Below are 24893 nucleotides of genomic sequence, written 5' to 3' on the forward strand. Positions count from 1 at the left end.
ACTTTAGATATCTTAGTATTGCCTGCAGAAGTTTACAGGAGAGACATATGCAGCATTTCAGGCTGAAAAGCCTAATTTTTTCTACAAACAGAGCATACAGCTCAAGCATAGACTCAAGTCAATGAAGTTCACAAGAGATTGGTTTAGAAAGCCTCAGTGCCATTTTATCCTTTATCTTGAGAAATGAACAATATCAGTGTATGCCTCTGAGACTTATTTATTTTTAATATTTAATTCTTTCAGTCTAATCAGATCTAGAAGCCATTCCTTGTCTTCAAATTGACTATAAATGTTGCTCCATCCCATAACAGTTTAACTCTCAAAGGGATATTTTAAATCCAAGTTCTGAGTTAAGGAGGCACATCTATTTTGCCCCACATATTACCGACATATTAATACTGTGTATATAAATAGATGATTTCTAAAAGTTAGGTTTATGGGGAAGGGAGAACTGGAGGAAGGTGGTCAAAAGGTACAAACTTCCAGTTATAAGATAAATAAGTAAAACATGATGACTATAGGCTGTATGATATATGAAAGTAACTGCAATAACAGAAAAGTTACCTTTTTGTGGCACAATGTTCTTCAATGTTGCTGTCCCATCTCTGAGACATAACCAAACTAAGCTCCATTTCTTCTTTTTCAATCTGTGGTTCATTTTCTTCATCATCACTATTTTGGGGGTTTTTAGTGTTTCCGAGGGAAAGACATGGCGGTGGCTTCCTATTTCTTTCCCTATGATATCCATCATTTTCCAAACCAGCAAGAAGATGTACTAAAGCATCATCAGGACTACTGTCCACTATAAAACAAGTAAAGTATCATCAACAAATAACTTAAGTTTTCTTAAAAATTCAACAATTCAGAACAATTATAAAACAACAACAAAATAAAAGATCCTTGGACCATCTGCACTAGAATGACTGTGTCCTTATTAAAAAGAAAATTCTAGACCCATCCCATATGGGTCTAAGTCAGAATTTCTTTTTTTAATGTTTTAAAATATTTTTGAAATTAAAATTTATATTTAATATTATTTTATATTAGTTTTGGGTGTACATTAATCAGAATTTATGAAGACCCAGGAATTTGCATTTTAACTAGCCGCCCAAGCTTTTGCTGCACAATTAACCTTGAGGAACATCAAAACAATATTGTCAGAGTGTTCAAAATAAATATAAAGTATATAAATTAATGCTAAGGAAGTACCTTAAAAACAATACATGAATACCTTTATCCCTTACTTAAGCTTTACTTAGCTCATAGAATAGTCAAATGAAACCTGTAGTTAAATAACACAAGAAAGCTTTAAAAGTGGTTAATAAGATTACTTAAAACACTTTCAAGTCAACAATGACATATTACTTCATATGCCATTACAACCCTTCATTAGGGTTGTAAAATCAAAGACAGATAATAAAAAGTGTTGACAAATATGTGAAGAAACTGGAACCCTCATACATTATTGGTCAGAATTTAAAATGGTGTAGCTGCTTTGGAAAAAAATTTAAGTTGCTCAAAATGTTAAACATAGAGTTACCATATGATCCGGCAATTTCACTGCTAGGTATATACCCAAGAGAACTGAAAATGTATACCTACACAAAAACCTATACATGAATAATTATAGCATCATTGTTCATTATAAGCAAAAAAACAAACAAAAAAAAAACACCCTTATCCACAATCTGTAGAGTGGATACATGAAATATGGCATGCCCATATGATGAAATATTATTCAGCAGGAAAAAGGAACACATGCTATAATATGGATGAACCTTGAAAACATGCCTAGTGAAAGAAGCCAGAAACAAAAGCTCATATGATTCTATTTATATAAAAGGCCCCAAATAGGTTAATCAAGAGAAAACAGATTAGTGGTTGCCAGGGGTCGAGAGGAAGGAAGAATTGGGACTGTTAATGAATATGGATTTCTTTCTGGGGTGATAAAAGTGTCCTGAAATTAGATAGTGGTGGTAACTGCATACGCCATGAATATCACTGACCTGTACAGAGGTGAATTTTATGATAATGTGAATTATATCTCAATAAAAGCTATTATTTAAAAAAAGATCATGTAGATGAAAATTTGTTCTAACCTAGTACACAATCTTATTCTCAGTAAAATGAGATAATGCATTCCTCAATTACTAAAATACCAAATTTCAGGTTTTCTTTGTAGACATTAAGGAAATTGATTCTGTCATGATATCAGATATAAGGAAAAAATGAAGATACTGATTCTGTATGCTACCAGATATAAGGGGGAAAATGAAGATACTTGTTTGTAAGAGCCATTTTGGCAAAAATCCATTTCTTTAAATCTAGAACTGCAATGTTTATTTTTCCTGTATCATACTTGAAAAAAATGAGTATTAGAAAATGAATTATAGATATTTGACTTTCGGATCTTATTTATTTATTCATTCATTCATTTATTATATCACCTGAGGATAGAGTGGAAGAGAGGGAAAACAGAGAGGGAAGACAGGAAGGAGACAGAGAAACATCAATTGGTTGTCTCTTACATGCACCTAGACAGGGGACAGGGAATCAAACCTGCACCCAAGTACATGCCCTTGATTGGGAATCAAACCCATGACCCTTCAGTGCACAGGCCAACCCTCTAACCACTGAGTGACACCAGCCAGGCTGATTCTCAGATGTTTGACAAACACTGAAAATTCATTTTTGCAAACTTAGGCAAGTGACATTATATCTGTTGATGATACATTTTATTTGTACTAGAGGCCCGATGTGCAAGGGGCTCGGTCCTCGGAGCCCCGGCTTCATCTGAATGTCCGGAAGGTCATTCAGCTGTCCGATCTTATTAGCATATTACACTTTTATTATTATAGATACTGTGATAAAAGAAGGATATTCCTCCTTCCCTCTCTTTTTCAATTTCTTAACTTTCTCTAAGTTCCTCTCTTTTAACTGTTTTTTTTTAATCTCTAGAATGTAATTTAGAGATATCTATATCTATATCTATATCTATTTATCTATATTTATTCAGATGGAAAAATAAAACATTTTAGAGTATAAACATCAATTTAATTTTTTACTTTGGTCTTTGGATCATTTCTTTTTGCATATGCCATTTATTTAAAAAAAAATTTCTTACTCCTGTCTAAAATACGACTATGCATAATAATTTTGGTATTATTCCTAGTCAATTCATGTTCCATTCAAATGAAAATGAAGCAAAATAGAGATAGACTCAGAGCAGGCATGGACACAGACAACTGTGTGGTAATTCCCAGGGAGAGGTGGAGAAAGGTGTAGGAGGAGTTGGAGGAAGGTATAGGACGGATTAATGGTGAAAAAAAGAGAACTGACATGGGGTGATGAATACACAATACAATGTGCAGATTATGTGAAATTGTGCATCTGAAACCTGTGTAATTCTGACGATTATCACCCCAATAAATTCAATAGAAAGAGAATAAAAAAGAAATTGTAGGTAAAAGAAACAGGACATTGTAGAGAGGTATGATGCATTTGATGCCATATCTGATATGATACAATAAGAATAAAAAAAGTAGAAAGTAGCCCTGCCAGCGTAACTCAGTGATTGAGTGTCGACCTATGAACTAGGTCACGTTTCGATTCCTGGTCAAGGCACATGTCTGGGTTGCAGGCTCAATTCCCTGTGGGGCATGCAGGAGACAGCCGACCAATGATTCTCTCTCATCATAAATGTTTCTCTCTCCCTCTCCCTTACCCTTCTGCTCTGAAGTTAATTTAAAAAAATATATATATATTTTAAAAATAGGAAACAAGCAAGAAACATAAAATCACTATACCAAGCAAAACAAGAGGCATGAAATTCAATGATATCTCATTTTTTGCAATAACATTTTAAATAAATTTCTGAAAAGGATGTCAGTAATTTAGACTAAATTACTGAAATTAAATCTAGCAAATGGCATTTAAGGAGATGCAAAGACACTCAGAAATAACTGTCATTATGTCCCACACTGACCAAAAATTAATCACTTAAAACTGTCCAGGAAAATTTTTGATACTCACCAAGAAAGACTCAATTATGATAACTTATTTTTTAAAAATATATATTTTATTGATTTTTTACAGAGAGGGAGAGGGACAGAGAGTTAGAAACATCCATGAGAGAGAAACACCGATCAGCTGCCTCCTGCACACCTCCCACTGGGGATGTGCCTGCAACCAAAGGTACATGCCCTTGACCGGAATCGAACCTGGGACCCCTCAGTCTGCAGGCTGATGCTCTATCCACTGAGCCATACCGGTTTCGGCTGATAACTTATTAATACATTTAACATTGGAGAATTTTAATTAAAAATAAGCCATTTTCCCACTAAAGCAATATGGTTTTCCTTTAACTAAAGTGAAATTTTTAAAAAGGTTACAATTTTCTTTCACAGTTGTTTAGAAAAAGCTGTGGAGAAAACAAAAACAAAGCTACTTCATTCAATGAAGTTTCATTTTTATACTAAGTAGAGTAAAGATTTATTAAACATGCAACATTAACCTTTTCAAATCAAAGAAAAAAAATAACCTCTTCACATATGCATTTTCATTAATTTAAAATACTGAAAACTTATGGCAGAATTGTTACTTACATAAAACTGGTGTCTCACTCAGTCTTTGGGTCAAAGGCTGAAAAGCCTGGCTATTTTCCATGAGGTTCAAAATTGCTTCTTCATTAATAAGAGCTTCTTCTACTTTATGTATAGTGTGACCTTGAGATGACAAAAATATATAAATATTAAAGCAAATGCCTAATTATATAATCATTTTTACCTCTACTACTATATGCTTTTATTCTCTATCTCTCCCTTTAACTAAAATTATAAGATTTTACCTTATTCATAAAAGTATTTATCCCCTCTGTACATTAGACTTTCTATAAAATCATGTTAAAGTCTGAATACTAGAAACATAAAATAGAACTGTTTCTAGTTAGCTCTCTTATAATTGCTTGACATTTTTTTCTCTTTTAATATTTCAATGTGCAATGACTTTAATCATAGTAATATAATTATGTATACACAAACTAGGTAGAATTGAAAAGACTAAAGAGATTGTAAGTATTTAGTAATTCACAGAATCAAGGGTTTTTTAATACTCCATGTCATTGGTATATTTTTGTGGCTTTTATTACATTTTATTATGTTACTATTTAAGATATATCACTAACACTTCAAATTTTTAAATAAGTTTACACTGCATGAGGATGGGAAAAGAAGTAATAAAATTGTTATTTGTAGATGATGAATCTATACACAAAAAATTCAGTGGAAAAGACAAACTATTAGCACTAATAAAAATTGCTGGATATATGATGATATACAAATGTCAGTGAAGCTCCTAAGTAGCAGCAATTAGAAAATAAAAAATTTGAAAGATAAAACTTACAACTGAAATAATTATAAGACACTTGGAATGTATCTAACAAAAGATATAAAATAATTTTACAATAACTCAAAACTTTATTGAAATACATGAAAAATGACCAAATAAAATGAAAATATAGCATGCTCAACGATGAAATGATTTGATATATAGAAAGATTTAAAATGCTCCTATATCGCAGAAACCGGTTTGGCTCAATGGATAGAGCGTCGGCTTGGGGACTGAAGGGACCCGGGTTCGATTCCGGTCAAGGGCATGTACCTTGGTTGCGGGCATATCCCCAGTAGGGGGTGTGCAAGAGGCAGCTGATCGATGACTCTCTCTCATCGGTGTTTCTAGCTCTCTATCTCTCTCCCTTCCTCTCTGTACAAAAACAATAAAATATATTTAAAAATAAAAATAAAATAAAATGCTCCTATATCAACCAATGAAACTGAAGCAGTAATAAAAAGCTCCCAATAAATAAAAGTCCTGGACAGGATGGCTCCACAGGTAGACATTACTAAACATTCAAAGAAGAATTAGCACTTATCCTGTTCAAACTATTCAAAAAAAATCATGCACTGGGCCTCTAGTATAAAATAATACTGAATGTCAACTGTAATTGAAAAATAAAAAAAGTATTAGATTAGTCTATAAATTCAATAAATTCCTAATAAAATCTCAACAGGTTCTTCCCCCAAACAAAATAATTTGACCCTAAAATTAACATGGAAGAACTTTTTTTTTTTTAAAGATGAAGAGTAGATAAGACAATTTTGAAGCCAAATAAAAGAAGACCCGCTTTTGATGTATATCAATATTAAAGCCCCTGCTTCCAATGTAGCAGTTAAAAAGGGTTTTTCCTTTTATGCTGAAGGCTGCTAGTCTGGCTCCCCATGCCTACATAAACTGCATACAAAACAATGCAACTTCTAAGTAAAACTTTCATTATTCTCTTATTTCCCAATCATGTATAAGCTAACTGCATTACAGAAACCCTGTTAGAACACGATAGAATATAAAATACATACACTTTAAGGCCTGACAAATCACACTTCCACATATCTTTTGTGGAGAAACTCTTGCACATAGCCACAAGATAAAACACTGTTATTAACAGTGCAAAAGTGAAAGCCATCTAATAGTTGTAGAGAAACAGATAAACTTGTTTACTCTTACAAAGGAGCACTAATCAGCAGCTAAAATGAATAAACTAGAAACATGTATGAACAGGTAGATTTAAAGTTATAATACTAACATAAAAATACATCATTAGTAATAAGGGAAATGGTACTTAAAACCATAATGAGATGCAATTTCACACTCACTAGGATGACTATATAAAAAAGACAGATAACAACAAGTGTTATTAGTGAAGGTGTAGGGTCACTGCTGGTGGGAATGTAAAACACTGTAGTCACTTGGGAGACAGTTTTGGCAGTTTACTGAAAAAATTAAATACAAATTTACTAAATGACCCAGCAATTCCACTCCTTGGTACACAAATGTTCCTAGCAGCATTATTCTTAAGAGCAAAAAGTAAAAACAACTCAAATGTCTATCAACTGGTGAATGTATTAACAAAATATGGGATATCTATACAATGCAATACTATTCAGCCAGAAAAATGATAGATGCACTATGGATGAACCTGGAAATGTTATGTTAAGTGAAAGCATCAAGATTCAAAAGACTGCATACTGTATTTCATTTATATATGTCTAGAAAAGGCAAATCTTAGAGACAAGACAGTAGATCAGTGGTAATTAGGATTGGAGGTAGGAACAGTTGTGACTACAAATGAAAAAGGAATATTTTGAGGTGAGGAAAATGTTCTAAAACTGAATTATGGAGGTATTTGCAGAACTCTGTAAATTTAGGATAAATCATTGAATTATAAATTTAAAATGAGTGAATTTTGTGCCATATAAATTATACCTCGATTAAGTTAAAAATATGATGAATAAAAAAAGCAAGTTGTTTAATCTATGACAAGTAGGATATAATTTACCTAAAACTCAAAACCTAAAATAATAGTATGTTGTGGGCATACATACTTGGTAGGGGCAAAAGTAGGTTTACATTTGTTTGTATGAAAAATAATATAATAACTAATAAATATAATACAAGAATAAACTGTTTTACATACTCACAACTGTAAACCTACTTTTGCCCCATCTATATTTAAGAAACTATAAAATCATATATGGTAACAGTGTGCAGCAACTTCAGAATAGTGCTTGCCTCTAGAGATGAAGAAAAAGTAAAGGAATAGGAGAGAGGTTTTTGCAATATCAATATTTATTTCTTTGGGGGAAAAAGAAACACTTAGCAAACTCAACTAAATCTTAATACCTCAGAACTAGATATTTAGATGTCTGGTAGGGCATTTTCTGTACACCTGAAAAGAAAACCTTACCTTTGCTCAACTCTGTGTCTTTGTGGACTTCTACCATATTAGCTGGTGTACACTGAAGAATTTCAGGAGACAGGACCTCAGAGTGCAATGTTAACTCAGCAGAGAACTCCTGGGATCCATCGCTGTAGTCCACAGATCCTGATAACCTTCTGTTCAATTAAAACACATTCTTTAAAACAAACTAGATAACAAAGCAATAAAATAGTTCTGAGATCTGTAAAAAATAACCACTTACACAGAGAAATCATTCTGTTTGAGAATTTCCTGAAGTCTCTTCTGAAATTTTTTTTCACTTTCTGTGGCTGGCACAAACCTGCAATCTTTGAATTTTAAAAGTGCATTAAAAAATGTAGATAGCAAGTGAATGAAATATTTTCTTTTCTCTTAATATAGCTTTTAAAATAGCAATGTCCTATCCTTCTCTTGACACATATCATACCACCTAAAAGTAGTTCTACTATAAAAACAAACAAAAGAAAAATTGTTGCTACTAAAGCTATATAATTAATCACTTAAAGTCAGTACAAGATTAAGTTCTATAATTATAACTTAAATCCAACACACTGTTCTCTACAACACACTGTTCAGTATCATAGACTCTGAACCTAGAAATTTTCTCCTCCTAAAATATACTACTTTAAAAAGCAAAAAAGGCACTCAAAATTTATCAACTATTTTTAGTGTCTAAGACACTAAAATTTTGAATTTTAATTAGACTTCAATATATTAGTAGGCTTACTACAAAATTGAGAATTTTGTCTTTTATTCTTTTACCTTTATTTTAATATTTTTATTGTGTCCATGGCATTTATTTAAGCCCCCTCAAATTATTTTCTGAAGTAGAAGGGTTTAATAATAAAATTAGTGTTTTCTTTAAAACTGTAGAAAATGATCAAAGTGCGAGAGTATATGATATATCCAAAAATAATTTGGGGGCTATATTTCATGGAATATTTTCAAAGCTTAATGAATCAAACACAGTGTTTCTAAGTTAGGATTCATAGAAACTTCTATGAGTATTTATAACTTATTTGGAAATACAAGATACAACATACTAGATAATGAAAAAGGAAGAAAAACGTGAAACAGGAGAACAAAGTATGGTGAAAATCAGTGACAACAAAGCTGTCAATTTCATACAGGAAAAGAGACAAGTGACACTTTGGAGGTACAGAATTACTGGTTCAGAGCAAAAACAATAGAAAAAATATATAGAAAATTTAAAATAATTTGAAAAGTAAAATTTAAAGTCAAGGTAAACTCAATGGCTTAACCTTTTCCATAAAACTATCTTGTTTAAAAAAATCATTAAAGTACTATTTGCTTAATACCTTGTGATTCAGTTTGGCTAATTTGAGAAGTTTCATTTCTATTTCTTCGCCGTTGCTTTTCATCTTCCCATATGGCCTGTAGACCAGGATTTCCATCAATTTGAGCTGTAATCACAATAATACTTCAGTACTACAAGGTCAAAGTAAAAACTACTTGCCTAAAAAAGGGAACCTAAACTTAAAAAAAAACACCAAATCTATTGTTTAAAATATTACATATGCCCCCTTTTCCCCTCCATTGACCTCTTCTTCTAACCCTTCAATCCCCCTCCCTGGGGCCTTCACCACCCTATTGTCTGTGTCCAGGGGTTATGCATATATGCATGCAAGTTCTTTGGTTGATCTCTTCCCACCCACCCTCTCCCACCTTCTCTCTGAGATTCCATAGTCTCTTCCATACTTCTATGTTTCTGGATCTATTTTGTTCATCGGTTTATTTTGTTTATTAGATTACAAATATGAGTGAGGTCATGTGATACTTGTCTTTCTCTGACTGGCTTATTGCACTTAGCATAATACTCTCCAGGTCCCTCCATGCTGTCTCAAAGGGTAAGATCTTCTTCTTCTTCTTCTTTTTTTTTTTTTTACTGCTGCATAGTATTCATGCAGCTTTTTTTATCCACTCATCTACTGATGGGCACTTGGGCTGTTTTCAGATCTTAGATATATGAGGAACCCAAACTTTTAAAAAATAAATACTGCCTCTTAAGAAAAATAATCTCCTACTTTATGTAATAAAGCAGACAAACTATCCTAACCTACATTTCTTATGTTAGTCCTATTTTAGTTTTCTTCCTAGTGGTTCCCAAAAACCCATCAAGTGAATAAGATTCAAATATCTGAGGATAGCCAATAGACCTAAGAATCCTCTCCCTGGTATATAACCTAAAAACTAAAAACATTAAGTTAGATTATATTAATTAAAAAAAATTAATTTATTTAGTGTTACATTTACTTTAGGTTCATGACTGCAAACATACAAATGTGGATGAAAGTATAAATGAAAAATATAAATAAAAAATTGCTTTGAGGTACAGAAGCAATCTTTGTAATTTTTGCATCTTCTATAACATCTTACTATACTTTGCCCATTAATTAAAAAAACACACACACACACACATATTAAGAATAATTGTACATATACCTTCAATGTCCAGCCGATTTAAGATATCAGCAGCTACAGCATCTACTTCTAATTCACATGTACTCTGTGGTTCAATACCTTCCAGTATTAAAGAGCTGTATTAAAAACATTAAAAAAAAAAACACACAAGAATTACGTAAGAGCAAATTTTCTGAAGGTTTTCTTATATAATTTTTTATTTTTAGGTGGTAAGCAGAAAAGCCAATGATGTATTAATTAACAAATATAACATAATTGGTATTATATATATAAAGAAATGATAAACAAAAAGAAAAAAGTACAAAAATATTATTATATTACAACTCACTGACATCCTTTTGCAGTGCATTCTACATATTTTGGCGCATTATATTTTATACATAAGGAATATGGGTCATATCCAGGACAGAAAGAGGTAACAGAGAGACAACTGAGCGATGCATCAAAAAATCATACACATATGTAATCATTTGCCCAGAAGCATTTCTTAGCAATCATAAATTTGTTTTTTAAAAAATAAAAAGAGAATATGCAACAAGAAACGAGGGGAGGGGAGTATACTGAAAAGTGGGCAAATGATACTGTCCTCCCTGCCCCCACTACTGCTGTGCTGGATAATGCTTTAAAATTCTCCATAACTACAGATTTGAGAAACCATGTGGTTTAATAATGGGATCATTACTAGGAAATGTGTTAACACCACAAAATCATTAATTTTTATGAGAACTACAGAGGATTGTTCCCACTAATGCTCTTTGATTCAGAAAATTTTGTTTTTCATCAGAGCCACAAAAAAAGATTAGGACACCATATCCTACCAATATGGACATCAAGTGAAAAAGAGAAAACCATGAAAGTGGGTGATGGCAGATTTCACTCCCATTTTTTAATGTTTTAAGAGAAACAGATTAGCAAAACCTCATTTCCCATAGTCTATCCCTAAGAAAATTTTGATGGAACATTAGAAATTAATTTGTTAAACCACAAAATTTTTACAATTTAAATAAATATACATGTATACAGAGATGCATTTGTGTAGATACAAACATATACACATATCTTTTTATCATTGATAGAGAAGAAACATGTTAGCCAATCTATCGCAATGTATCCCTTTCACTTTCAGAAAAAAATAATTCTTAATGTTGTCTTCTTCATTCATATAACTTAACAAAGTAAATTTTGCCATGAAATGACATACTAGATAAAATAGTTCATGGTTAATAATTTTCTCCCTGTACTAAAAAGTTTCACAAGTTTTGGAAGAATTATATTGTAAATTTCAAGGGTGAATTTTCCAGAAGTAGCACATTTTGGACAAAGGAAGGAAACAATAATATCAAAAAATATAATCTCATAGTAGAAATTTATGACTATTTCTTTATTACAAAGCTATAATACTTCAGACATTCAGAACAAATGTTCCTAGGGAAAGGAAGTAGTTTTCAGAATTAAAACTTTCCAGTAGATAGAAAAAGTGTAAGTAAAAAATGTGTCAGCCCTGGCCAGTGTGTCTCAGTGACAGAGCATCGGTCTGAGCACCCAAGGGTCTCAAGTTCAATTCCCGGTTAAGGGCACCTCCCTGTGTTTCAGGTTTGTTCCAGCCTTTGGTTGGGGCATGCAGGAGGCGACCAATCAATGTGTCTCTCACATTGATGTTTCTCTCTTTCTCTCTCTTCACTCTCTCTAAAAATCAATGGGAAAAATATCCTCAGGTGAGGGTTTACAAAAAAAAAATTTTTTGAGTCAGAGGATGGGAACTGGGTGGTAGGAGGCAGGGGAGAGAAAAAAGGGGGGACATTTGTAATACTCTCAGCAATCAAGATTTTTAAAATTTTGGGTCAGCAAATACATGCAGACCATTCATTTCAGCCATGAAAGGGAGATAAAAGATAATGATGGTAGATAACTGTGCCTCTCTGAACATATCTTTTCAAAACTTAGCAAAACAGTCTTACTAATTAGAATCAATGAGGATGAAGCTCAGACAGCTATAATTTTAAAAATCTTTTCAGATCATTCTGATGGGTAGCCAGTGTTGAGATTACTCCAGTAGATTCAGTTTTTGTATATTCAACACTATGGCAAATGATCCTGAAGGTCCAGGATATGTGGTAACTGACAATGAGCTAGCTAGTAAGGTAGGTAGAGCTACTAACTCAGCACTTACAAGTCTGTTGCTCTCTCTATGGCCCTTGTAATAATGTTGGTGAAAGGGCATGTTGTTAAAAAAAAAAAAAGGTACACAGAAGAAGGTGCTAACACTGGGAATAAAAATGAGACTAATCTAAGAGTAATGATTTATGGGAAAAATTTTTTGACATTGTTATTTGTACTTAATGAAATTATGGATTTTCATGTTTAATGCAATACAAGCATCCCAAAAATGCAAAATATGGGCTAATATGAGATAAAAATATTTGTAGCTACCCCATAATTATTTTAAATTCTAATTCTGAGTACTTTGTCTAATTTTACCAGTTTACCTATTCATATCTTTGCTTATAATTTGTTAATTCTTAATTCTTAAAAATAATAAAATAGGCTCCTAAAAACATTGTAAAATTCAAACTTTTCATTATAATAGATAAGGTTTCCCCAAACTCACTTCTAATCAGTGAAGCCTTTATAACCTAACCAGAAAGATGTTTATTCAAAAAGGGCTTCAAATACAAATAAACTTTAATTTGAGCATGCAAAAAACAAGTTACTACATGCAGAACTCTGAAAACCAAGAAATCTAGGGAACAGGTAAAATCTTTGGGTCAAATTGATTTGCTGTAATATTAGAGAGATTGAGAGACTGCATCACAGGCATTAAAAAAAAAAAAGAGAGATAACAAGTAGCTTTTGATCACTTTGTTCTGGATTAGAACTTGAATTTGATGTGGTAAATAATATTCTCTCAAAACTTAATACCATTTCAATATGATTATAAAAATATTTCCACTCTATCTGAGAAGGAACCAAGAAATGCACATGTGTGCATGTTTATGTGTGTTTATCATAAAGTCCTGATAAATGTATAAATGTTATGCTGGATCAAGAGATAAGGCAAGTCATTGTCCACATCACCTCAAAGTCTTATGTTTTATTCTGGTACAACATTCCAATTATTAAACAATGTACTTCCATCATTACTTAGTGATATTTTTTCTTAATTTTAGATATTAAAAAACCCCAAGTAATTCTATAACATGAAAATTCTGTCAACAACATATTAGGATTTTAAACTACATAAATTATATTTATGTAGTTAAAAATGAATATATTTTATGGTAGTTTATCATCAATTGATTAATAAATTCACATTTTCTTTTTATAAAATAAAATAGAAGTCATTTATATACTTTTTCCACCTTTGCATTCTTCATAAAAATATCTACATAAAAAACATCAGTTGCGCTGAAACCGGTTTGGCTCAGTGGATAGAGCGTCGGCCTGTGGACTGAAAGATCCCGGTTCGATTCTGGTCAAGGGCATGTACCTTGGTTGCAGGCACGTCCCCAGTAGGGGGTGTGCAAGAGGCAGCTGATGGATGATTCTCTCTCATCGATGTTTCTAACTCTCTATCCCTCTCTCTTCCTCTCTGTAAAATATCAATAAAATATATATATTAAAAACAAAACAAAACACTAAACAAAACAAAAAACATCAGTTGACATGTATAGTAAAAAGATGAAAACAACAACCACCCTGCCAATACCTAATTGATCAATAAAGCTTGGGTAATGCTTTGTGGAATAAAACAGAAATCTTTCTGAGTTCTATATAGATAAAACTATTAATAATTTTATAGGTACTGATTAAACATCTAAATATTCAAAATATGTTACCTTCCTCAAAATAAATAAAGTAGTATAGTAAATGAAAGTCAAAAGAAATCACAGATTATATTATTCATATTCAGTATGTCAACCCTCTTTTTCCCACAAATATTTTTATATTTAGAAAGGGTTATTTTTACTAAAAATATTTACTATTTAGTTTTTCAATTGCCAGTTTATTATGTGATTTTTACTAGACAAGTTATAGGGTATATCAACTTGGAATGCACAATGAAGATGAATATTGGAAAGAAGTGTAAAAATTTACATCCAGATTTTTTATTAATTTGGTGATAATTAGGTATATTTTCATGATCTCTTTTTAAAATCTATGGTTCCATGTAACATACTAATAGTAGAATTTGCTTTTATAAAAAAATTATATATAAAATTATGATAACTATTAATTTCTGAATGCAGTAGGATATATGTAAATACAACATGAACTAACCTTGGTATTTCATTTTCTTCCCACCGAAATAAGGTACCAGTAAGAGAATTTCTTGGTAGCTGGTCCTTGTAAGATCCAGTTGCATGCAATGGATCACCTGGGAGTAAAAAGTAAAAGGGAATAAGTTCTAATTTGAACTTTCATATAATTCCTGTTTAAGTAAAATAATATGCACCTATATGACTAGTTCCTAAAAACTCACACACACCTAGGAATGTATATATGAGCAGATGACAATAATGGTTCCAAACTAAGAGGGGAAATAAATATTTGCAATATATGCTTATGAGAGAGAAATGGCTACAAGACTTTCATATTAGAATAAAAGAATACATTTTAATGTGCTATTCTGATGAGTATGCTTAAAATCCCATTTTATACAGAAATATGACAACAATTTTTATAGATTTTAATCCAAATTCCTAGGGTATTCTGTATAAATCTCAATCAAAATTCTAGTAGAAATCAGGTTCCAGATAAAATTCAAAACATACTATAATACCAATCCCTGAACAAAAAGAAAATATATAATGCATTCCAGAAATAATGGCAGCAACAGGGAGTGGGAACTTGGACATATACAATTTGACCAGCAGTTGAAGAGGGGACATGTTTGCTTAGTTGTCCGAGTTTCAGAAACTAGGTTCTAGGGTCATGCTTTGGAAGTAATCTCCAAATTTTAACAAATTTTCTGTGATATCTTATGGGAATTTAAATGTGCAGATAAGAGAAAGCTTGAATTTTAACGTTATCAAGGATATTAAATTTACAATCCTCTCTAGCTAAATTTAATACTTTGATTTTCTTATTTGGCTAGCCTGATTAAAAAAAATGTAATTAGGATATGAGGTCAGGTATTAATTAATATCTTTGCTATTTCAACAAAACATGCCTTGAAAATATGCAACTAATTCTTACATATAATTTATGTAGTATTTTAGCATATTTCCCTAAAGAACATGGAAACTCTTTAATATACACGTATTTTATATATTAAATATAAAGATAACATTTCTTTTCAACTGTGGATGTTAAAAAATGTAATATAAAATGCTTCTGTGGTACTTAAAATATTTATTCTATATAAGTACTTCTATATACTTCACCTTTACTACTATAGCAATTAGTAATATCCATTTTAGTTGACAACTGGTTATATAACTGAGACAAAATTATATATATGCATGTACATTAAAATTTCAAAATCTTTTTCACTTTTGAATTTACCTAACTTTCAAAATTGACTTAGGTACTATATCAACTTGTCTTATAAGATAAAATGTTAAGTTATGCACATATATGTTATATATTAATTTACTGTAAGATTTACTATCAGTTCAACTGTAGATGTCTGAAATAACATGGCAAAATAAAATACAAAAGATGATTCATCTATTTTTTCCCATGATTTCAGTATAACCTTTTATCTTATACAAAAAAAAAAAACCCACAAAAAACCTGAGGGCTATTCAGTATAATGATTTAAGATATATGCTTTATTTCATCATACTTGCAATTTCCCTTCAACTAAATTTCATATACTTCTGCTTTCAAATTGTTAATAGTTTGAGGGGAAAATTGCTTCTAATCATCATTCCAACACTCATCTGGCTTTTATAACTAAAATAAATGGCTTACATATACTTGCTAATTCAAAATTTTCTCATGCTTTTCACCTATTGGAAAACTTTTGCAGGGTTTCTTTTCGGGATACTGAAAATGTTCTAAATTTGACTGTAGTGATGGTTGTATAACTGTCAATATTCTAAAAACGACTGAATTTTCCATTTTAAATGAGTGAAAATGCGTGGTATGTGAATTATACCTTAATAAAGCTGTTACAAAACAAATTTCACTTGAGATTCTTTTCCTAATAAATGCTAATACCATTTTCTGTATTTTATTCTTTACCTACTCAGCACTCTTAATATAAATGTATATTATTCTATAAATTATCAATTACCTAACTCTTATTTCAAAGCATTAATTTGAACTTGAAAAATTAACCTTACTTTTCCTTCTTGCTTTTCGGAACTTAACAGCAGCTAAATTTATTAAATTCATTCCATATAGATTGTAGTCAATGAAGAGCTGTAGGAGGTAGGGAATATGCGCTTCGTGAGGCTGATAAAATTTATTCATTATGGCTCCACTTTGCAAAAGTTCACATATCCTAAATTAGGGTGAAAAAAGTTATATCATAAAATTATATTTCCTAGAATGTTAAGTGAAACAATGATTATTGCTAATAGAGAATAAAACACATCATATTAGCATACAAAAATTTTTACTTCAATTTTACTAGAAATTTGTATTTTGTAAAAAATTAAGTTTAAATCAAGTTTTAAAGTAAGACACATGCTCTAAAAATGACAAAAAACTTCAGTGAAGAGTATTTTGATTTCTAAAACCAATTTAATACTAACTATATTGAAAAAGCCAAAAAGTTTTTTACAATAAGCTTTTTCTTTTAAAAATTCAGAAAAATTTTTTAAAAGATTATACAAAAATTCTAAAGAAGAATACATGACTCAATCCACTACTCAGAGATGTTACCATTTTAATATTTTTCACTTCATTGAGTTGTTCTCCTACAAACAATAGGCAATTATAAATAGTGTATGTGGTATTCAAGGCAAGTATAGGAAACATCTAGAAGGGACACTAATCAGATAGAGGTACAGAGGTAGTTTCTGCAAAGCCTTCTTGAAGAGACGTCTCTAAGAAGTAGACTGAATAGTAAACTGTAGATACTTTTTGTCTGAAGAGAGAAAAAAGTATTTCATGCAAATAAAACTGCACATGCAAAGTGTCACGAGAAATATGTTTCATTCTGGAACTGAAACAATTGAGTGAGGTCTGGTGACAGAACTGTAGTAAGAAGGGATGGCTAGGGAGGTAATGAGAAGTCAGATTATGCAGAGCCTATTAAGACACTGGAAGAAACAGTGCAATTTGCCTTTGTACAGCAGAAAAGTGAAATGACCAGGTTAGCTAGAGAATGAACAACACTAGGGTGTGAGAGGCTAGTGTGAAAAACTAGATGATGTTAGCTTTAAGGAAATGCGTTGACTCAGGAGACATGTAAGAAATAAATGGTCAGGCCTTGCTAGCTAACTATATGTGAAGGATAAGGTAGAATAGTTGACAATAATGCCTAGATTTTTTGCTTAAGCATCTACCCTGTTTCCCCGAAAATAAGACAGTGTCTTATATTAATTTTTTCTCCCAAAGTTGCGCTAGGTCTTATTTTCAGGGGATGTCTTATCTTTCCATGCGCTAGGTCTTATTTTCGGAGGATGTCTTATTTTCAGGGAAACACGGTAGTTAATAGTGCTACATTTATTGAAATAGAAAGGCCCAGAAGGAAACAGGTTTATTTGGACTTTATTTTATGGAGGGGGAATAATGATAAACCGAGTTTTAGACATACTGGGATTTAGGCATAATGGGATATTCAGGTAAATTTCTATGAAAATAATGGAAATAAATGATAATGAAGAGTAAGAATAATTTTATTAACATGGTCTTAAAATGTTATTAAAAATGTTAGATACTGCCAAAACCGGTTTGGCTAAGTGCTGGAGCGTCAGTCTGCGGACTGAAGGGTCCCAGGTTCGATTCCGGTGAAGGGCATGTACCTTGGTTGCGGGCATATCCCCGGTGGGGGGAGTGCAGGAGGCAGCTGGTCGATGTTTCTCTCTCATTGATGTTTCTAGCTCTCCATCTCTCTCCCTTCCTCTCTGTAAAAAATCAATAAAATATAAATAAATAAAAAAATTTAGATACTATGCACCGGATACTGTGTTAGGTGCTTTAAATGCTTAATCTCAAGTAATCCTCACTACAAACCTATGGTACTACCTTCCCCATCTTAGAAATAAGGAAACTGAGTCTTAGAGAGATTAAAAAGTTGTCCAAAATCACACAAATAAAAAGTGGAAGAGCTAAAATTCAACCCAAATTTTCTTTGACTTGTGAGCCCTTACTCCTAACTACAGTGCTATACTATTTATCAGTAGATTATTTGAAATACTGATCAGGAGCTCTGGAGGGAAATTTAGACTACTTATATATATGTGAAAGTCAAATAGATAAAGATAACAAAAACAAAACCCTGGGAACAGATAAAGCTGTAGAGTGAGGACATAGAATAGAGAGAAAAGATAAAAGCTCAAGATAGAACCCCACAAATAAAAAGAGGAACCAACAAGGTGGCATAAATATGACTGATCAGATAGGTGTAAGGAATATGAGAGATTTATATAAAAAACTCCACAACATTTGGAATTATTTTAAGAAACTGTAAGCATTGACGTGAGGTCAAACTTAAGGACAAAAAGGTATTGATTTAGCAACATTAATGAAAGCAATTTCAGTAGAGTGGTTGGGGTGGACGCCATATTGGAGTAAGTTAGTGAGTGAATAGGAGGTAAGAAATTGGATACACAAAGTATAGATAAATCTTCAGGGAGAACAGCTATGAGTATGAGTGTATGTGTCATGAGTATGGATGTGTGGGGAAAGGAGTGGAAGGATAATTGATAGAAGAAAAAGTCAAAGAGGGTGGATCTTGAGCTATGGAGGTGAGGGGGGAAATCTTTCACTGTAATAGGCATCTAAAAGGAGAGAATAAATGTGCATACAGTTTGAGGATCTTTGATAGGTAATTAAAAGAGCTTTATTCCAGTGGTTCTCAAACTTTTTGGTCCCAGGACCTCTTTTCACTATTACAGATAATTTACAGCACTAAAGACCTTTCGTTTATGTGGTTTATATCCATTAATACTTACCATATTGAAAGTTAAAACAGAACTTTTAAAGAAACGTTTCTACTGATTTTAAAATAACAACCCATTTTTAACATATTTTATAAAAAATAACTATATTTTTTAAAACAAAAATGACTGAGGTTGACCTTTGTCACTGTGTATGCAAAAGAGGATAAGAATACACAGTGATGGCTCCATGGATATGAGAAAGTGTGATTAGAGGGAAATTGGTAAGAGAAACATCACTGTCTGACTATTCTCAAAAATTATTTTGGTACCCTATGCAACAGAAGCTTTTTGGAGTAAGGTTGAGGGCAAGTAATAGAGAAAACTAGTTTTCACTGGTTATCTGGAGAAGGGAATAACCACTGTGATTCAGTGTACTTAATCGCTTAATGTAGACTAAACCTCATCCTGTTGGTGGCTGTGCCTCTCATGGTACCTAAATTCCCTCTGGGAAAACAGCCAATTTGTATTGAACCAAAAGGTTATCTTTTGGAATGTAGTACCTACTAGCAGAGAGGATCTTCTGAAACAACAACACTCAACACTTCTCCAAGGCTACTTTTACCCTGACTTGTCACCACATAGAGTGAAAACAGTTGTTTTGAATCCTAGAGGATGACTGAAATCTTCTCTATATGTGCTATTCCCATCCTCTATAACACTGGCTCCAGGATGATAGAGAGATAAGCTACAGATCTTAAGAGAGACCTAATGAAAGAAGAAAAGAAAACCAAATGGAAACAAAATAAACAAAAAACCCAGGATATAAAATTTCACTAAGGACTAAATAAGGAGTCAATAGGATTCTGAGATCTTTCAGAAGCCCTTCCACTCTGGCCTCACTCTCACACTTTCCTCTTGTTTTGACACTGAAGAGCTAATATCTCTTAATTCTGAACATCTGGCCTGGCCAACAGGGCACTAAGATCATACACGATAGCCATCATTTCTCCTTATCTACTTCCATAAACTCTCTAAATCTGAGACAGAAAAGAAGCAGTTAGGGGCTACCAAACAAGTATTTTTATTATTAAAATACTTAGGTAATAGTTATTCATATTTTTATTTCATTTCACTTTGTACCTTTTCACCATTGCAGGATTGTAAAGATAGATCTTCATAAAGTGTCTTTCCTTCTCATGATAACCATAAAAAGGTCTGAAATAAAAGAAAAAATATATCAAATTATTTTCATTGTTCAGTGATGAAATAATGTAACTTATTGCCCTAATTCGGCTCGGCTGGCCCAATTCAATCTTACTTATATTAAATATTACCTCACCTCCCCCCCAAATCAAACAAAAACTCAAAGACCTTTGCAATTAAACCTACTGCAGGTTAACATATACTGAAATCTGGTTACTTCTTTTAAGAAGTTTTTCAATCATCATGACTCTTCAAAAGTGGCTCTTTTATCTTTACTGTGACTATGCATGAGAAAAACTGAGGACTTTCAGGCACATTCTCATTTCCCATTTTTTTCTGTCAAAAACTAAAGCTCTTCATCTACACATCCTTTAATTAACAGCATGTATATCACTTTCCTTAATCATCTGTTTATTATTAATTTTGTAAGTTCATTAGGCAGAGACAGTTTATCTATTGTGTATATGTATGCACATACCTATCCTATATAATAAAAGGCTAATATGCAAATCGATCAAATGGTGGGACAACCAGTTGCTATGACATGCACTGACCACCAGGGGGCAGAAGCTCAATGCAGGAGCTGCCCTCTGGTGGTCAGTGTGCTCCCACAGCGGGGAGCATCACTCAGCCAGAAGCTAGGATCACTGCTGGTGGACATCCCCTGAGGGGTCCTGGACTACAAGAGGGTGTAGGCCAGGCTGAGACCCTCACATCCCAGTGCATGAAAGTTGTGCACCAGGCCTCCAGTCATATATATGAGACTGAAAAAACCATGGACTTACTTAGGTCCCTAATTATTTTGGGGCTGGGTTTTTCTTGGGGCATCAGCTGGAATGGGGAAAGAGAAAAACAAAAATCTACATGATAGGCAGAGAATCAAGTCCTCAATGCAAAATTAAATAAGTTGGGCTATCATGTAATATCATTTCAGGAGGACCTGAAACTACACCAGTACATTTGATACATAGACCATTCTTTATTTAATTAGAAACAATATGTGAGCAGGCATGAATTTTTAGGCTAAAAAAAGTTTTATATCTGCTTAGTGTTTGTCTATAAATAAGCAGTTGATTAAATATTTAGTTGGGTACACCCAATCACCTTTCACTTTAAAAATACTGCCCGCTTATGATGGACACTAGGTAGAACTTATATTAGGATACCACCTCTCTGTCATGTCTCAAAGTGTAGTGGATATTAAATACAGAAGAAATTTGTTAGTGAAGTCATTATTTGGAGTATATTTTAAAACTTTTTTTTAGAAAGTTGTTTCAAGCTTTAGATCAGATTCATCTGTGTGACCCCTATTAAACAAATTCTATTTTTAAAAAAATCCAATTATTTACCAAGGTCTGAAAGGTTCTTTATGTAACCCTTACCACTCACTCCAATCTTATATCATACCACCCACTCTTCCTTTTCACTCCAGCCCTTTTGAATAGTTCAGCCCTTCTAGCTGGATTCACTCTCAAGTAACTCGCCATTCCATTTTCTCTGCCAGGAACAGTCTGCTCTAAACTTTGCATGACTTGCTTTCAATCTTCACTCAGGTCTCTGCTTAATTAAACTCACTCCTCAGTAAGGCCTTCTCTAACCATCACTACCTATCCCTTAACAACTTCACCCTTCTTTACTTTTTTTTTTTTTAATAACACTTACACTTCCTGTCTAGTTTGCTGCTGTTCATCCCATTTTGTTGCTGTGAAGGAAGGGATGAAAGACACATTATATGAATGACCTCTCTCTCCTGTTGGCAAAATTCAACTCTTTATTCCTCCTGCTATGATATTTTTCATATGTATAAATATAACTGTCTGGAGTCAGATAAATGGAGAGGAGGGATTAAATCTGCGTTTCTGTGGTCCATGTTATCTTTGCTTTGTTTTGGTTTTGCTAACAATCTTTATTTTTTTATATATAGAATCTCATACTTTTAAAAACTGAACGTAAGTTAAGTTTTAAACCTTTAAAATTCTTTGTAAATCTAAGATTGTTTTCTTATCTATTGCCCCAAAATATATACTGAAAACTCTATAAATTCAGTTTTCTGTTTCTTTCCACTAAGAAAGTCTCTGTATAATTACACTGAAACCCATACCTCCTACTGTAGGCTTTAGTTGATTTGGCCAAAATATCGATATCTCAACAGGGAGACTAAAGTAGAAGAAAGCAGAGTTTGAGGGTAGATATTTTTATGCTTATAAAATTTTATCCAATAATTAGTTAGTTCTTTATTTTATTTTTTAAAATATATTTTATTGATTTTGTACAGACAGGAAGGGAGAGAGATAGAGAGTTAGAAACATCAATGAGAGAGAATCATCGATCAGCTGCCTCCTGCACACCCCCCACTGGGGATATGCCCGCAACCAAGGTACATGCCCTTGACCGGAATCGAACCTGGGACTTTTCAGTCTCCAAGCCGATGCTCTAGCCATTAAGCCAACCGGTTTCGGCAATTAGTTAGTTCTTTAATATAACAAGAGGCCTGGTGCACGAATTTGTGTTGGGGTGGGGTCCGTCTGGCCCACCCTGATTGGGCTGGGCCTGCCAGGGGGAGGGATTGTGGGTAGTTGGCCAGCCCCGCCCCCAACTGGGGTGGAGGGACCAATCTGGAGTTGGGCCAGCCAGGGGGAGGGGCTGTGGGTGGTTAGTTGGCCAGCCCCCTCCCATGGTCGAACTACCAGGTGAGAGGATAATTTGCATATTAGCCTTTTATTATATAGGATGAGAAGGAAAATGAGCACAAACAGGGACAAATCTCAGTTAATTAACTTAGATCAATTTAAAATCTCTTTATGGGATACTTTCTAGAATCATGGTAGCTAAGTATCAAAACTGAAGCTCTCCTACTTTGGGTACATCATGGGAAGTTAGGGTTTTTTGGAAAAGACAATAATGCTGGGGGGAAAAGAAGGCAATATAAAGAGGAAAACCAAATATGAGATGGATTGACTCCCGAAAAGAAGCAATAGGCCGGAGTCTATAGGAGCTGAGCAGGGCTGCTGAAGACAGGACATTGTGGACATCACTATTCGTACAGTCATCAGGAGTCCAAACTGACTCAGTGGCTCCTAACACACAAGTGGCAAGGAATCTCAGAAATAAGCCTAAGGTCCTGTCATCTTAACCCAGACTCAGGATAATGTAGAGTCTAGGAAGACTGGAATTAATCTTGCACAACTTTAATTTGGAAGCTGGATGCAACTTTGTCTATCTTAAAGAATAGGAAGAATGGAAGGAGTAAAGGAATCACAGAAGCTAGAATGTATGGTAAGGGAAAAGGGGGTCTAGGTAAGAAAAAGGCCAAAAAATATTGAAATACAAAAAGAAAGGAAAATGGTAACCATAAATTAGATTGAACAGCTCATCTTTTGTGCCAGGTATCCAGATTTGTAACTCAAAAATATGGCAATGCCTTTAATAAATACGTATCAAAAATATAGAAAGATTAATGATTGATTATTCATTTCATTAGACTGTTTGAAGATTCAACTTTGAAATAAGAGTACGTATAAGAAAGCTTTTAGAAACCAGTAAACATAATGGGCTGAAATAACAGAATAATAGTAATAATCTATTTTAAGTAAGGAAGTCAGAGAAAATTTCTCTGGAGAGGTGAAGTGCTAGAGAAGGATAGAGAACTCAAGGAAAGGAAACTTCATGTAGAAAGGTGGGAAAGAGCTTGGCACATAAGAGAAACTAAAAGACCAATGTTCCGGAACATGGTGAACGAAGTTACAAAGATAGCAGTGATGCTGTTGTAAAACCTGGTTATTATTTAATGGGATGACTAGATACAGGCATGCCATTAATACAGCTTTGCAAAAAAGCTGCATTTAACCTTCTCCAAGTCTATTGCCTGCTGATTGATGGGGGAAAAGACTGGATAAAGGCAGTTGAGACAAATGCCCAGTAAGATCTAAGTGACATGGGAAAATGCTTGCCTGTCAATCACATCTGGAAACAGGACTACACAAATGGACTTTAATCTGGCCTGAATGCTGAACCATACTAGGCTACAACATGGAACAAAAACTCTGGACGCTGGTCTTATTTCTGGCTCAGATAAACTCCCAGCTTCTCCCCTCTTTCAGAACTGGCTTGGGAGAAATGGAACCAGAGAAATGTAACTCCACACCAATATATCTTCTACCATCTCTCATCCTTCCATGGAACTGCTTCTTTCAGCGACACCCCAGAACCTCCACCTTACTCCCACGAGTGACCAGGAAGTTTAAGTCTCTCGTAACAGCAGGAGTCATATCACATAGGTAGTGTTAAGAAGTTTAAATGTTATTCTATGATCAGTATGAAACCACTCAGGATTTTAAATTTAAAAGGATACAATTTATACTGTAAGATGAGTAATTTTACGGTTCTGGAAAAGAACAAAAGAAGGGAATTCAATTAAAAGGATACTGTGGTGGTTCAGA

At 33.2% G+C, this 24893-nt stretch overlaps 1 protein-coding gene across 2 annotated transcripts in view; it reads right to left on the bottom strand.

Annotated features, from left to right (window-relative positions):
- Positions 1–24893, bottom strand: part of REV3L (REV3 like, DNA directed polymerase zeta catalytic subunit) — a 135497-nt gene that overhangs the window by 60175 nt on the left and 50429 nt on the right. For both annotated transcript variants that reach the window (XM_084889867.1, XM_084889868.1), the window contains 9 exons: positions 20392–20466; positions 16543–16703; positions 14531–14627; positions 10274–10368; positions 9130–9234; positions 8034–8118; positions 7799–7947; positions 4605–4724; positions 565–802 (listed from right to left, as the gene is read on the bottom strand). In XM_084889867.1, coding sequence (XP_084745993.1) covers positions 565–802; positions 4605–4724; positions 7799–7947; positions 8034–8118; positions 9130–9234; positions 10274–10368; positions 14531–14627; positions 16543–16703; positions 20392–20466 — 1125 coding nt within the window. The remainder of the gene's footprint in view (positions 1–564; positions 803–4604; positions 4725–7798; positions 7948–8033; positions 8119–9129; positions 9235–10273; positions 10369–14530; positions 14628–16542; positions 16704–20391; positions 20467–24893) is intronic.

This window comes from Pipistrellus hanaki, assembly GCF_964339955.1.
Source record: "Pipistrellus hanaki genome assembly, chromosome: 7".
In the NCBI taxonomy this organism is placed as follows: domain Eukaryota; kingdom Metazoa; phylum Chordata; class Mammalia; order Chiroptera; family Vespertilionidae; genus Pipistrellus; species Pipistrellus hanaki.